We start from the raw sequence: 12,930 nt of genomic DNA, 5'->3' as shown, positions 1-12,930 counted from the left end.
ATAGAGAACAGACCCAGCGGATTGACGGGCGAGAGCGGAGCTCCTCAGCACCAGGTGTAGGATCGTCCGCCGACTCCAGCCCCCACCTTCTGGCCTCTGTGGTCTTGCCTGGGGCCGCGCTGCTGGCTGAGCTGCAAAACACAAATGAGGTTATTAAAGGAGAAGGAGGTGACAAGGTGAGTCCAGCGCGACACACAGCATATGCATGACAAAAGCACCACCGCTCTTAAAATCATCGCAGACATCACATTTCATGACCATCAAACACATTCTGCATTCCAATGATTTTCATTAGGCCATCATTATTTCTCGGACAATTTTAGAAATCATCTATCATATATGATTGTTTGGATATGAGTGGATGTGGCATCTATTGACTTTACATTAAGCAATGGTGTAAGCTTTATTCACGTGGCATCACTTCAGGGTCTGTAGATGTGTCCGTGGCTGTTTCCCCATGAGCACTTGCTCCTCCATCTCAGTGATGTTGCTGGAGACTGGTGGCCCCCCCCCACCCGTTCGCCTCAGCGTCGATAGCTTCTTCTGTAAAAAGTGACAGGACGACATGGCATGAGATCATTGCGTGATATCATTGCTAGGTACTGTCACAGAGACTGATACAACACATAATAATCATGATTACATCTGTTGGTTATGAAAATTATCCTTCTTTACCTAAAGACCTACACCATGACTGCAGGCTTTGAGTAAAACATTCCCGGTAAAAGTGAAAGACCTCACATCTGCTGATATTCACTCATGACTGTTACAAATCAAATTATATAAATACATAAGTACATGTAAATCAATGTAATACTCTTACGGATCCGACAAGGTCGTTCCATCGTTTGCGGCATTGGTTGCCCTCACGAACCTCGTTGGTCGTCGACGAGACCACCTCTGCTATCTCAGTCCATATCCTCTGGTAGGCCTTTGGGGTGGGCTTCCCATGCCCTCCCTGTGTCAAATCACCCCAGCGTGACTTGACCTCCTGCAGGAGGGAGGCATCTGCCTTGTCTGAGAACCTCCTGGCTCTTTTGCGCCCTCCAATGTGCTCCTCTCCCACCTCACTGCTCTCTCCAGCGTCAGTCTCCACAGCGTGCTGTGATGCCTCCTCCTCTCTTTCCATTATAGGCCAAAATGGGGCAAATATGTGGCTGGTAACAGCTACTTCTTGTTTGCCTACTTGCTGTGAAGCTCTAAAGTCTCCCTCCGTCCTCCCAAAGCAACCACACCACACCCAAACACGCCTTCCAAAAGACATTCAATATTTAATCAGTGTGCAATGCTTGTTTGCCACCTATGCTGCCATTTTCGCACTCCACCCTCCACTCCACCATCCCTCTTAGACTTTCGCAGCTGAACACGTTAAACAAATGAACACACGTTGAACTCATCAGCGCAACTTAAAGGGGTCATGAACTACGTACAGGTTAGACGCTGGATTATTTCTTCCAGCTGCTGGTGCAATTGCGTGTGTTTTAGGAGCTTTCTGACACTTGGCTAAAGTTCTTACAGGGAGTGGGCCAGCTGGTGAAGTGTTTCTTCATTTAAAGCTCGAGCTGGAAGCTGCCTCCAGACTTGGTTGGCCTGCTCACAACATCCTGCGTAAGCTGCACTGCCCCGTGTGGCCTCCCTTCCCCATTGCGAGGCCCATTCAAATCTTTGCACCTATGCGGTGTCCCCAACACTCGATGCAACAGATGAGGCCAAAGAGGGTTTTTACTCCAACCTCGAAAAATCCCTGACCTGCGTCCCCGCGGGCGACAAACTGATCTTTCTCGGCGACTTCGACCTTCCAAAGGCCTTTGACACTGTCAACCACGAGGATCTCTGGAGCGTCCTCCTTCGGATGCCCCCAAAAGTACGTCACCATCCTCCGCCTGCTCCACGACGACATGCAGGCCGTGATCCTTATCAACGGACCCATCACAGACCCAAACCACGTCCGGACCGGGGTCAAGCAAGGCTGCGTCATCTCACAGTTGATAAGCTCCTTGCTGGGGTGGAACTAAACTGCAGAACCAGTGAGAAGCTGTTCAACCTTCGCCCTCTTCAGGCCAGGTCCAAGACCACTCCAACCTCTGTCATCGAGCTACAGTACGTGGACGACGCCTGCGTCTGTACACACACAGAGGCTGAATTCCAGGACATAGTCGACGTATTTACCAAGGCGTATGAAAGTATAGGCCTTACGCTAAACATTAGTAAGACAAAGGTCCTCCACCAGCCTGTCCTCGCCGCACAGCACTGCCCTCCAGACATCGAGAGCCACGGTGTGACCCTGGACAACGTGGACCACTTCCTCTATCTCGAGAGTCTCCTATCAACAAGAGCAGACATTGATGACGAGATCCAGTGCGCCAGTGCAGCCTTCGATGCTTGGGCCATAGGTGGACTTAACTGCGGTGAAGAATTCTCGCACATCATGGCGGTCAGCCAGCTGCTGAATCTCCACCCACCATCTATTCTTTAGGTCGCGGGTTTTTTGTTGGACCTCGGCCTTCAGCCGTCTGTAGAGCTGCTTTGTTGCTCCCGAGTTTGGTTGCTGCTGGAGTGGAACTAAACTATAGAACCAGTGGGAACCTGTTCAACCTTCGTCACATCGAAGCTAGATCCAAGACTGTCCCATCCTCTGTCATTGAACTACAGTACACATTCAATGCTTGCGTCTGCACACATTCAAGGCTGAACTCCAAGCCATCGTCAACACCTTCACCGAGGCGTACGAAAGCATGGGTCTTACACTAAACATCTGTAAGACAAAGGTCCTCCACCAACCTGACCCCACCACACATCACTGCCCCCCCCAGGTCATCAAACTCCACGGCGCGGCCCTGGACAATGTGGACCACTTTCTATACCTCGGGAGCCTACTATCAGCAAGGGCAGACATCGATGACGAGGTCCAACACCGCCTCCAGTGTGCCAGCGCAGCCTTCGGTTGCCTGAGGAAGCGAGTGTTTGAAGACCAGGACCTCAAATCTGGCACCAAGCTTATGGTCTACAGGGCTGCAGTGATACCCACCCTCCTGTATGGCTCAGGGATGTGGACCATGTACAGTAAACACCTCAAATTGCTGGAGAAATACCACCAACGATGTCTCCGCAAGATCCTGCAAATCCCCTGGGAGGACAGACGCACCAATGTCAGTGTTCTCGATCAGGCCAACATCCCCAGCATCGAAGCACTGACCACACTCAACCAGCTCCGTTGGGCGGGCCACATCATCCGCACGCCCGTCACAAGACTCCCAAAGTAAGCGCTCTACTCGGAATTCCTGCACGGCAAGCGAGCCCCAGGTGGGCAACGGAAACGTTACAAGGACACCCTCAAAGCCTCCCTGATAAAGTGCAACATCCCCACTGACACCTGGGAATCCCTGGTCAAAGACCGCCCTAAGTGGAGGAAGTGCATCCGGGAGGGCGCGAAGCACATCAAGTCTCGTCGCCGAGAGCATGCAGAAAACAAGCGCAGGCAGCGGAAGGAGCACGCGGCAAACCAGTCCCACCCTCCCTTTCCTTCAACCACTGTCTGTCCCACCTGTGACAGAGACGAATTCCCCTATTGGACTGTTCAGTCACCCGAGAACTCACTGAGTGGAAGCAAGTCTTCCTCAATTTCGAGGGACTGCCTATGATCAATCGAGAACAAGACACCCAATCTGAAACCGAGCATACAGCCACCAGTCCTCCTGCCCTGTCAACTTAACCTCTGGGGATCCACGTTCAGGTGAACAGTAACATTCGTAAGGTGTATCACACCATGGTTCACCCAGGTTGGCATCATTTGAAATCCTGATCTGAGGTAGAGCTGTGGCTGAGATTAGGAACAGGGATCGAACCTGGAGCGTTCCTGGTCCGAATGCGTCTTCCTCGGTCTTTTCTCATTAACAGAAGTGCAGCAAGAAGATTTAAACCAACAATTTTATTTAAAATCTCCATTTCCAATGCTATTTACAGTATGTACAGCCAGTGAGTCACCATACCTTGTGCAGAACTAGAAATTTCACAGCATGATCAGAAACGACAAGCCAACACCGAGAATGTACAATGAAAGATGCTTGCGGTCACGGCCAGGAAGGCCCAGCAGCAAAGAAAGCCCACCAGCGGGTTTCAGTGGACCAAACGCACACAGGCCGGAGACATTCCAACCCCTGCCTGCAACCACGTGAAGAGAAGGATTGCATCGAAACAGAATCCTTCCTGACCTCAGCACGTCCCCAAATGTTTCACAGCAATGTGTTAACGACCATGATGGTGTGGGGATAAATATTGGCCAGGACACCAGGGATACACCCTGCTCTTCTTCGAAATAGTGCCATGGGATCTTTATGTCTACCTGAGAGAGCAGACGGGGCCTCGGTTTAATGTCTTATCTGAAAGGCGGCACCACCAACAGTGCAGCACTCCCTCAGCACTGCACTGGAGTGTCAGCCTAGATTTATTTGCTCAAGTCCCTGGAGTAGGACTTAAACCCACAACCGTCTGACTCAGAGGCGGGAGTGCTGCCCACTGAGCCACAGCTGGTACTGATGTGACACACAGTGACTGCAAACAGCAGGGGAGGGGAACCGACTGTCAAGGGCAGCCCCCTCCCCTCCCAAGGCTTCCAGGTAAGTGACGAGGAAGGGGGTTTCGGGGCAGATGGGGATGGGAGGGGCTGTGATTTTGCATGTAGGGCACAGAGGAGCACATCTGGCACAATGTAGGCAATTTGAATACTGACCCGAAGGGCAGACCTGCTGCTGCCGAGAGCGATCGTCGCAGTGATTCCCCGCTCAGACCCGGTTAATACTGCACCGGGATACTAGTGATGTAATAGGACCAATGTTTCCTCTAATGGGGGGGGGGGGCAAGCGGCCCCTTTAACGGGCTTTGCTGCCCATTCAAAATTCGCCGCAGGTGCAGTTTTCCAATTGAAAAGCCGGTGAGGCTGCTGCACGGGACCTCAGGCCGCTGGGTGGCCACACAGCCTCACGGGAACATTGAGTGGGACCTTGGTTTACATCTGCCTGCAGGTTAAAGCTGGAAAGGGTGGGGATCAGAGCGGGTACAATCACCCGCTCGATCGTACCTGCCGTGTGGGTCGGGTTCGAATTGACCCCTGAACCCGCGCACATGCAGGGGCAACGCAGAGTGAGGCTTCAGACATTGCTTGCCCACCACCGATTCTACATTCACAAAAAGGGACAGATTAAAGTCTGAGGGCAGGAAGCAAACATGTCAATAAAACTATCGTTGATGATATTCGAAGATGTCCTCTGCATCACATTCTCTTTTCCAAACTGTACTTTCTGAAAATACTCCATTTAAATACAAGCATCAAATATTTACAGGCCGCTTGCAATGCTGGCATATCTTTGAGGGATCCGCCTCCTTCTTTGTCGCCGGGGTTTTGCAGCCCATAATTCCCGCTTCACCACGTTCCCATTTATAGCGAGAGGTTGCAGGCTAACATCGGGAGGGCCTCCTGATGTCATCTCCTCCCTTTGGATACTTATTTTACTTTCTTTTTGTTCCCCTGATGTTCTCTTATCTTCTGCTCAAAGAACCCTGGAGAGGGAGGGAGGGAGAGAGAGCGAGAGAGAGACACATCAGATAGTCATTCTCAACCTGTGCAAATAATCCCTGACTTGAAGGAACAGAAATTTGGACCAGGAATCAGCCCGATGTGCAAGGGGATTAAATGGGGATCAAGTCCGTGATGGGGAAGAGATGGGCTGTGGGAGATATCGAATCATCATAGGCGTCCCTCGTATCGAGGATGACTTGCTTCCACACCAAAAAGGGATGAGTTGACAGGTATTAAATGACCTTGTGTTGTATCCTTTCTTATGCAAGTGTTGGTTCTGACAATTTAGAGATCTGATTAAGGGCCAATATGACACTGAGATTGCAAACACTGGTTGAGCTGCAGATAGTTGCCAGGGAGAGGGATGGGGTTGGTGGCTGGCGAATGGAGTTTGTGGAAAAGACCGAAGACAATGGCTTTCTTCCCAGTATTTAGTCGGAGGAAATTTCTGCTCATGCAGTACAAGTGGCGGGGTGGGGAGGTAGAGCCGGGTGTCATCAGTGTACATGTGGAAATTGAAGCTGTATTTTCGGATGATGTCACCGAGGGGCAGCACGTAGATGAGAAATAGGAGGGGGCCGAGGATTGATCCTGGGGGGGCACGATGTGGGGGCGGGGAGAGAAGGTGATTATCTGCCAACCAGTGTCAGCTGTGGCTCAGTGGGCAGCACATTCGCCTCGGAGTCAGAAGGTTGTGGGTTCCAATCCCACTCCAGGGACTTGAGCACAAAAAATCTAGGCTGACATTCCCAGTGCTGAGGGAGTGCAGCCGTTCTGGTGAGACGTTAAACCGAGGCCCCGACTGCTTTCTCAGGTGGATGTAAAAGATCCCACAGCACTATTTTGAAGAAAAGCAGGGGAGTTATCCCCGGTGTCCTGGCCAATATTTATTCCTCAATCAACATAACAAAAACAGATTATCTGGTCATTTGTGCGTACATTGGCTGCCATGTTTCCCACATTACAATAGTGACTACACTTCAAAAATAACTTCATTGGCTGTAAATGCTTTGGGACGTCCGGTGGTCGTGAAAGGCGCTGTATAAATGAAAGTCTTTTTCTTTTTTTTTTTAAAAACAACTGGAACCAGGCGAGTGCAGTTCCACCCAGCTGGACGATGGTGGAGAGGCGTTGGAGGAGGATGGAGTGGTCAACCGTGTCAAGGCTGCAGACAGGTCCAGGAGGACGAGGAGGGATAGTTTGCCTTTGTCACAGTTACAGAGGGTGTCATTTGTGACCTTGATGAGAGCCGTTTCGGTACTGTGGCAGGCGGGAAAACCAGATTGAAGGGATTCAAACATGGAGTTCCGGGAAAGATCTGCATGGATTTTGGAGGCGACAATACGTTCAAAGGCTTTGGAGAGGAAAGGGAGGTTGGAAATGGGCTGGTAGTTTGCAAGGACGGAGGGGTCGAGGATGTTTTTTTTATATCATAGGCAGTCCCTTGAAATCGAGGAAGACTTGCTTCCACTCTAAAAGTGAGTTCTCAGGTGACTGAACAGTCCAATACAGGAATTACAGTCTCTGTCACAGGTGGGACAGACAGTGGTTGAAGGAAAGGGTGGGTGGGGAGTCTGGTTTGCCGCACGCTCCTTCCACTGCCTGCACTTGGTTTCTGCACGCTCTCGGCGATGAGACTCGAGGAGCTCAACGCCCTCCCATATGCTCTTCCTCCACGTAGGGCGGTCTTTGGCCAGGGATTCCCAGGTGTCAGTGAGGATGTTGCACTTTATCAGGGAGGCTTTCAGGTGTCCTTGAAACGTTTCCGCTGCCCGCCTAGGACTTGCTTGCCGTGTAGGAGTTCCGAGTAGAGCGTTTGCTTTGGGATGCGGACGATGTGGCCCGCCCAACGGAGCTGGTCGAGTGTGGTCAGTGCTTCGATGCTGGGGATGTTGGCCTGGTCGAGGACACTAATGTTGGTGCGTCTGTCCTCCCAGGGGATTTGAAGGATCTTGCGGAGACATCGTTGGTGGTATTTCTCCAGTGATTTGAGGTGTCTACTGTATATGGTCCACGTCTTTGAGCCATACAGGAGGGCGGGTATCAGTACAGTGTTTTTTTTTTTTAAGCAGAGGGCAGATTTCAAGGAGGGGGCACAGTACTTGAGGAGAGAGAACCGTTTAAAATGTCAGTAGCATGGGAGCCAGGAAGGGAAGTTGGGTGGTCAGCAGTTTAGTGGGAATAGTGGCAGAATGTATTTATTCGGTGTGTTGCTTCTTGAACTCCTCGTTGGTGCTCTGTGCTTTATTGCAGAGCGTGACTGAGCATGAAGTGGGGGCTGGGGTGGGTTTAGGATGAACAGTGGCCTGATGGGAACAGGACGGAACTAGCATTGTTGTAGTTGGGTCGTGGCGAGCCAGAGAGCCAATGTCCTAGGCTCCCTCGGGGTCAGTGGGTAATGGTGTGACATACATCGCTCGGCCCTATGATCAGCAGTAATGTGTCAGGTTTACCCTGCTTACCTTCTTGAGAGCAAGGGTGCCTCTGGAGCTCCTCGACAAACAGCGAGAACATCTGCGTCACCATGAATACTTTGAGAAACCTGCGGATGGATTTGGACGCGAGGGATTTGCGGAATTGTTTGTCGTGGAAGGTAGCCCCGTCCATGTTCCGCTTGAGGTGCTCCGAGTAATGCCCAGCGATTTTAACAAAGAAGAGCACAAAGGTGTTTGTCACCATATTGTTCAACTCTTGGCTGGCTGTTGGGAAACACAAGATGCAGAAAGACATTAATATCAGCTCACTGCATAATGCTCCTTCAGAGCTCTAGACCATCAGCTCCAGCCAAACCACACCTTCATTTGCTGCATGCTTTCTCCAATGCTGGTCAACCTCGGTGGTGCCTCGCACTATAGTCCTTTATAATAACAAACAAATTACTAACTTTCTCCATTCAATAACAACCTGCATTTATATAGTGCCTTTAACATCGTAAAATATCACAAAACCATGAGGGGTTTTGATCGAGTGAATGAGGAGAGACTGTTTCCAGTGGCAGAAAGGTCGGTAACAAGAGGACAGATTGAAGGCAAAAGAATCACAGGCAACATGGGGAAACGTTTTGTTACGCAGCAAGTTGTTGTGATCTGGGATGCACTGCCTGAAAGGATGGTGGGAGCAGATTCAATCGTCAGTTTCAAAAGGAGACAAATCTGCGGGGCTGTGGGGAGGGGGGGGGCGGTGGGGCTAACTGGATCGCTCTTTCACAGAGCCGGTACAGGCATGATGGGCCGAATGGCCTCCTTCTGTGCTTATCATTCCATGAAGGCAATTAAAATGCAGTTGTGCCATTTCCCTGCCAATAGACATCATGTGCCTGTCATCTACTGCAATCAGCAAACCACAGAGAGAGCCTTGAGCTCAGTGGCACCGTTCATGGCTCAGGGTCTGAAGGTGGTGGGTTTAATCCTGCCCCAGACAGCCCCTGTGACTGCAGGCCGCAGCTCTGGCTCCTGGGTTGACCCAGCGGGATACTGGTGTCCAGTGGGTGTGGGTGGCCCCACCTCATGGTATGGGCTGCGGGACCCCATAAAGTCCCCCCCTGTATAAGACGGAGCCCCCCCGCCCCCCCGCAAATCACTGGGATATAGATGGAAGGAACGTGCATGGCCTGTCAGAACCGTAAGGAGCCTGTGAATCCTCCCACTACTTCACACGGAAGCGATTTACGAGGATGGTTCCAGGGATGAGGGAATTCAGTTACGTGGATAGACCAGAGAAGCTGGGGTTGTTCTCCCTGGGGCAGAGAAGGTTAAGAGGAGATTTGACAGAGGTGTTTAAAATCAGGAGGAGTTTAGACAGAGTAAATAACGAGAAACTGTTTCTAATGGCTGAAGGGTCGGTAACCAGAGGGCACGGAGTGAAGATGACTTTAAAAGATCCAGAGGCAACAAGAAGAAAAACGTATTTACGCAAGGAGTGGTGAGGATTTGGAACACACGGCCTGATAGGGCGGTGGATACAGAGTCAATAGCAGCCGTCAAAGGGAACTGGATAAATACTTGAAGGAGAACAAAGTGCCGGGATATGGGGAAAGAGCCGGGGGTGGGGGGACTGACTGACTGGGTTGGTTTTTGAAAGAGCCCACGCAGACTCTCTGGGACGAATGGCCTCCTCCTATGCTCTGCTATTCTGCGATTCTATGTAAAGATACAAAAACAACCAGAACCATAAACCCCGCTAACCAGTAAGCACACAGCCAGCAGGCATTATTGACCGATTGAATTCAACATCTGCTGGCTTCGCGATCGTGGTGATAATTCTGTCATCAGTTTAGTGAGGTCTTTCCAGACATCCCAACTACATGATCAACGCTGCCTTAATAAACACTGGGGTTCTATAATGTGGTTCTTTGTTTCAAGCAATACATCATTGGGGTCACTTGGAAATGGTAAGCAGCAGTAAACAAGCTCAAATCTTCCCTGCGAATCAGTCTATCTGCGAACACATCGGTTAGGTTTGGTTCTCAAACCAAGGCAACCATGATAAGGACCGAAGGCAAAGCCAATCAGACAATAGTGATTGAAAGAGGGAGGGAAGCCGGAGAGGCGGGAGTTCCACAGTCTGGGAAATAATGGGTTTGAGCCGGAGGCACTGCAATGAACTTTGAGAGGATTCGGGAGGGTGGGGAGGGAACAACACTGGTCACCTGCAGCTTCGAGGAGAGTAAAGGGATATAGACAGGCTAAGTGAGTGGGCAAACATTTGGCAGATGGAGTATAATGTGGGAAAATGTGAGGTTATCCACTTTGGCAGAAAAAATAGAAAAGCAAATTATAATTTAAATGGAGAAAAATTGCAAAGTGCTGCAGTACAGAGGGACCTGGGGGTCCTTGTGCATGAAACACAAAAAGTTAGTATGTAGGTACAGCAAGTAATCAGGAAGGTAAATGGAATGTTGGACTTTATTGCAAGAGGGATGGAGTATAAAAGCAGAGAAGTCCTGGTACAACTGTACAGGGTATTGGTGAAGCCACACCTAGAGTACTGTGTACAGTTTTGGTCTCCGTATTTAAGGAAGGATATACTTGCATTGGAGGCTGTTCAGAGAAGGTTCACTAGGTTGATTCCAGAGATGAGGGGGTTGACAAGATAGGTTGAATAGCTTGGGCCTATACACACTGGAGTTCAGAAGAATGGGAGGTGATCTTATTGAAACATATAAGATAATGAGGGGGCTCGACAAGGTGGATGCAGAGAGGATATTTCCACTCATAAGGGAATCTAGAACTAGGGGACATAGTCTCAGAATAAGGGGCCGCCCATTTAAAACTGAGATGAGGAGGAATTTCTTCTCTGAGGGTTGTAAATCTGTGGAATTCTCTGCCCCCGAGAGCTGTGGAGGCTGGGTCATTGAATATATTTAAGGTGGAGATAGACAGATTTTTGAATGATAAGGGAGCCAAGAAAATTGATTAAATAATAAGCTCTTTCCTGTCTCTCAGCCGAGTGCGCACAAAAGGTGCGAGAAGACTCGCCCAGATTTGGGAGCAGGGTTCAGGTTTTGGATGGTCTTGGGCTTGATACGGAATTAGGAGGTGTTGAGAGGAAAAGGCAGAGAGAGAACTCTGAGCTTTAGTGATGGAGGACACACTGAGTTTCAATGGCGATCAGAGGAGACAGCGAGAGCAGGAATGTGGGAGGAGGAGCCTTGAATATTACAAGGTTAAGCCGCTGGCTGGATCTGTGACAGACCTGAAGTGACCGTGTCGTTGAAGAACTGAAAGAAAATAGATGTCACTGCCTCGCTGAGGGAAATGGTGGGAGATGTGGTTGTTGTACAAACTGGTTAATGGAGACAAAGCAGAGAGTAGGAATAAACGGGACTTTTCTGGGTTGGCAGGCTGTAACTAGTGGGGTGCCGCAAGGATCGGTGCTTGGGCCCCAGCTATTCACAATCTATATCCATGATCTGAATGGGGGGGAGGTGGGGACCGAGAGTAATATATCCAAGATGGCTGACGATGCAAAGTTAAGTGGGAAAGTAAGTTGTGAGGAGGATGCAAAAGACTGCAAAGATATACAGACAGGTTAAATGAGTGGGCAATAAAGTGGCAGATGGTAAATGGGGAGACGATTTTTTAAATGGTGAGAGATTGGGAAATGTTGGTGTTCAGAGGGACCTGGGTGTCCTTGTACACGAATCACTGAAAGTTAACATCAGGTACAGCAAGCGATTAGGAAAGCAAATGGTATGTTGGCCTTTATTGGAAAGGGATTTGAGTATAAGGGTAAAGGCGGCTTACTAAAAGTATATCGGGCCTTGGTGAGACCGCAGCTGGAGTATTGTGTACAGTTTTGGTCTCCTTAACCAAGGAAGGATATACTTGCCATAGAGGGAGTGCAACGAAGGTTCACCAGACTGATTCCTGGGATGGGGTGATTGTCCTAGGAGAGAGATTGAGCAGACTAGGCCTATATACTCTAGAGTTTAGAAGAATGAGAGGTGATCTCATTAAAATATACACAATTCTTACAGGGCTTGACAGGGTAGAAGCTTGGAGGTTGTTTTTCCTGGTTGGGGTCACAGTCTCAGAATAAGGATCGCCCATTTAGGACTGAGATGAGGAGAAATTTGTTCACTCAGAGGGTGGTGAATCGTTGGAATTCTCTACCCCAGAGGGCTGTGGAGGCTCAGTCGTTGAGTGTATTCAAGACTGAGAGTGATAGATTTTTGAATACCATGGCAACCATGGTATATAGGAATAGTGCGGTAAAGTGACGTTGAGGTGGAAGATCAGCCCTGATCTTATTGAATGGCGGAGCAGGCTCGAGGGGCCGAATGGCCCACTCCTGCTTTTATGTTCTTACGATATAGAGTAGGAAGAGAGTGAGAGAGGGGACAGGGTTGTTGGAGATAAATTCAGCTGATGAGTTACTAGTTAAAGTAATTTGAAAAGGAACTGGGCAGCCATTAAAGAATAAACTGGAATCTAATGATGAGCATTTAACGTTTTTTTTTTTAAGAAGTGCACTGTGCCAGACCCAAACAAATGTGGACACGTTCAAAATGGAGTGAACCCAATAACCAAAGTGTTGAAGAACAGAGTTCCAATGATCAAGCGCCCATTATGTGGGAGGTGGACAAGCATTGGGGCCTCTTACACTGACAGGTCTTTCTCTGGCTCTGCAGTGTGTCCAGAATCTCCTTGTACAGCTTGTGGGGCAGAATATCCCGTTCATCACCAACCTGCAGTGAGAGAGAGTACAACAGTCAGCGTCTCCATGGATACATTGCACAGGTGAGCACTCGCGGGGCAGTGCTGTGTAACTAAAGTTTGTGTCAGGAGTCCAGGTGTGGGGGCCAGACAGATTTCCCAATGAACAGACGAAAAATCAGATCGGGTTAAGAGCCT

At 49.7% G+C, this 12,930-nt stretch overlaps 1 protein-coding gene across 4 annotated transcripts in view; it reads right to left on the bottom strand.

Annotated features, from left to right (window-relative positions):
* Nucleotides 1-3,913: 3,913 nt before the first annotated feature.
* LOC139227755 (DENN domain-containing protein 2D-like) overlaps nucleotides 3,914-12,930 on the bottom strand; it is a 76,853-nt gene continuing 67,836 nt past the window's right edge. For all 4 annotated transcript variants that reach the window (XM_070858753.1, XM_070858756.1, XM_070858754.1 and 1 more), the window contains exons 11-13: nucleotides 12,680-12,764; nucleotides 8,038-8,274; nucleotides 3,914-5,556 (exon numbers count right to left, since the gene is read on the bottom strand). In XM_070858753.1, coding sequence (XP_070714854.1) covers nucleotides 5,501-5,556; nucleotides 8,038-8,274; nucleotides 12,680-12,764 — 378 coding nt within the window. In that variant the 3' untranslated portion in view covers nucleotides 3,914-5,500. The remainder of the gene's footprint in view (nucleotides 5,557-8,037; nucleotides 8,275-12,679; nucleotides 12,765-12,930) is intronic.

This window comes from Pristiophorus japonicus, chromosome 17, assembly GCF_044704955.1.
Source record: "Pristiophorus japonicus isolate sPriJap1 chromosome 17, sPriJap1.hap1, whole genome shotgun sequence".
Taxonomy (NCBI): domain Eukaryota; kingdom Metazoa; phylum Chordata; class Chondrichthyes; family Pristiophoridae; genus Pristiophorus; species Pristiophorus japonicus.
Note: the sequence above shows the minus strand (reverse complement) of the source record. Positions and strands in the feature narration are given on the sequence as shown.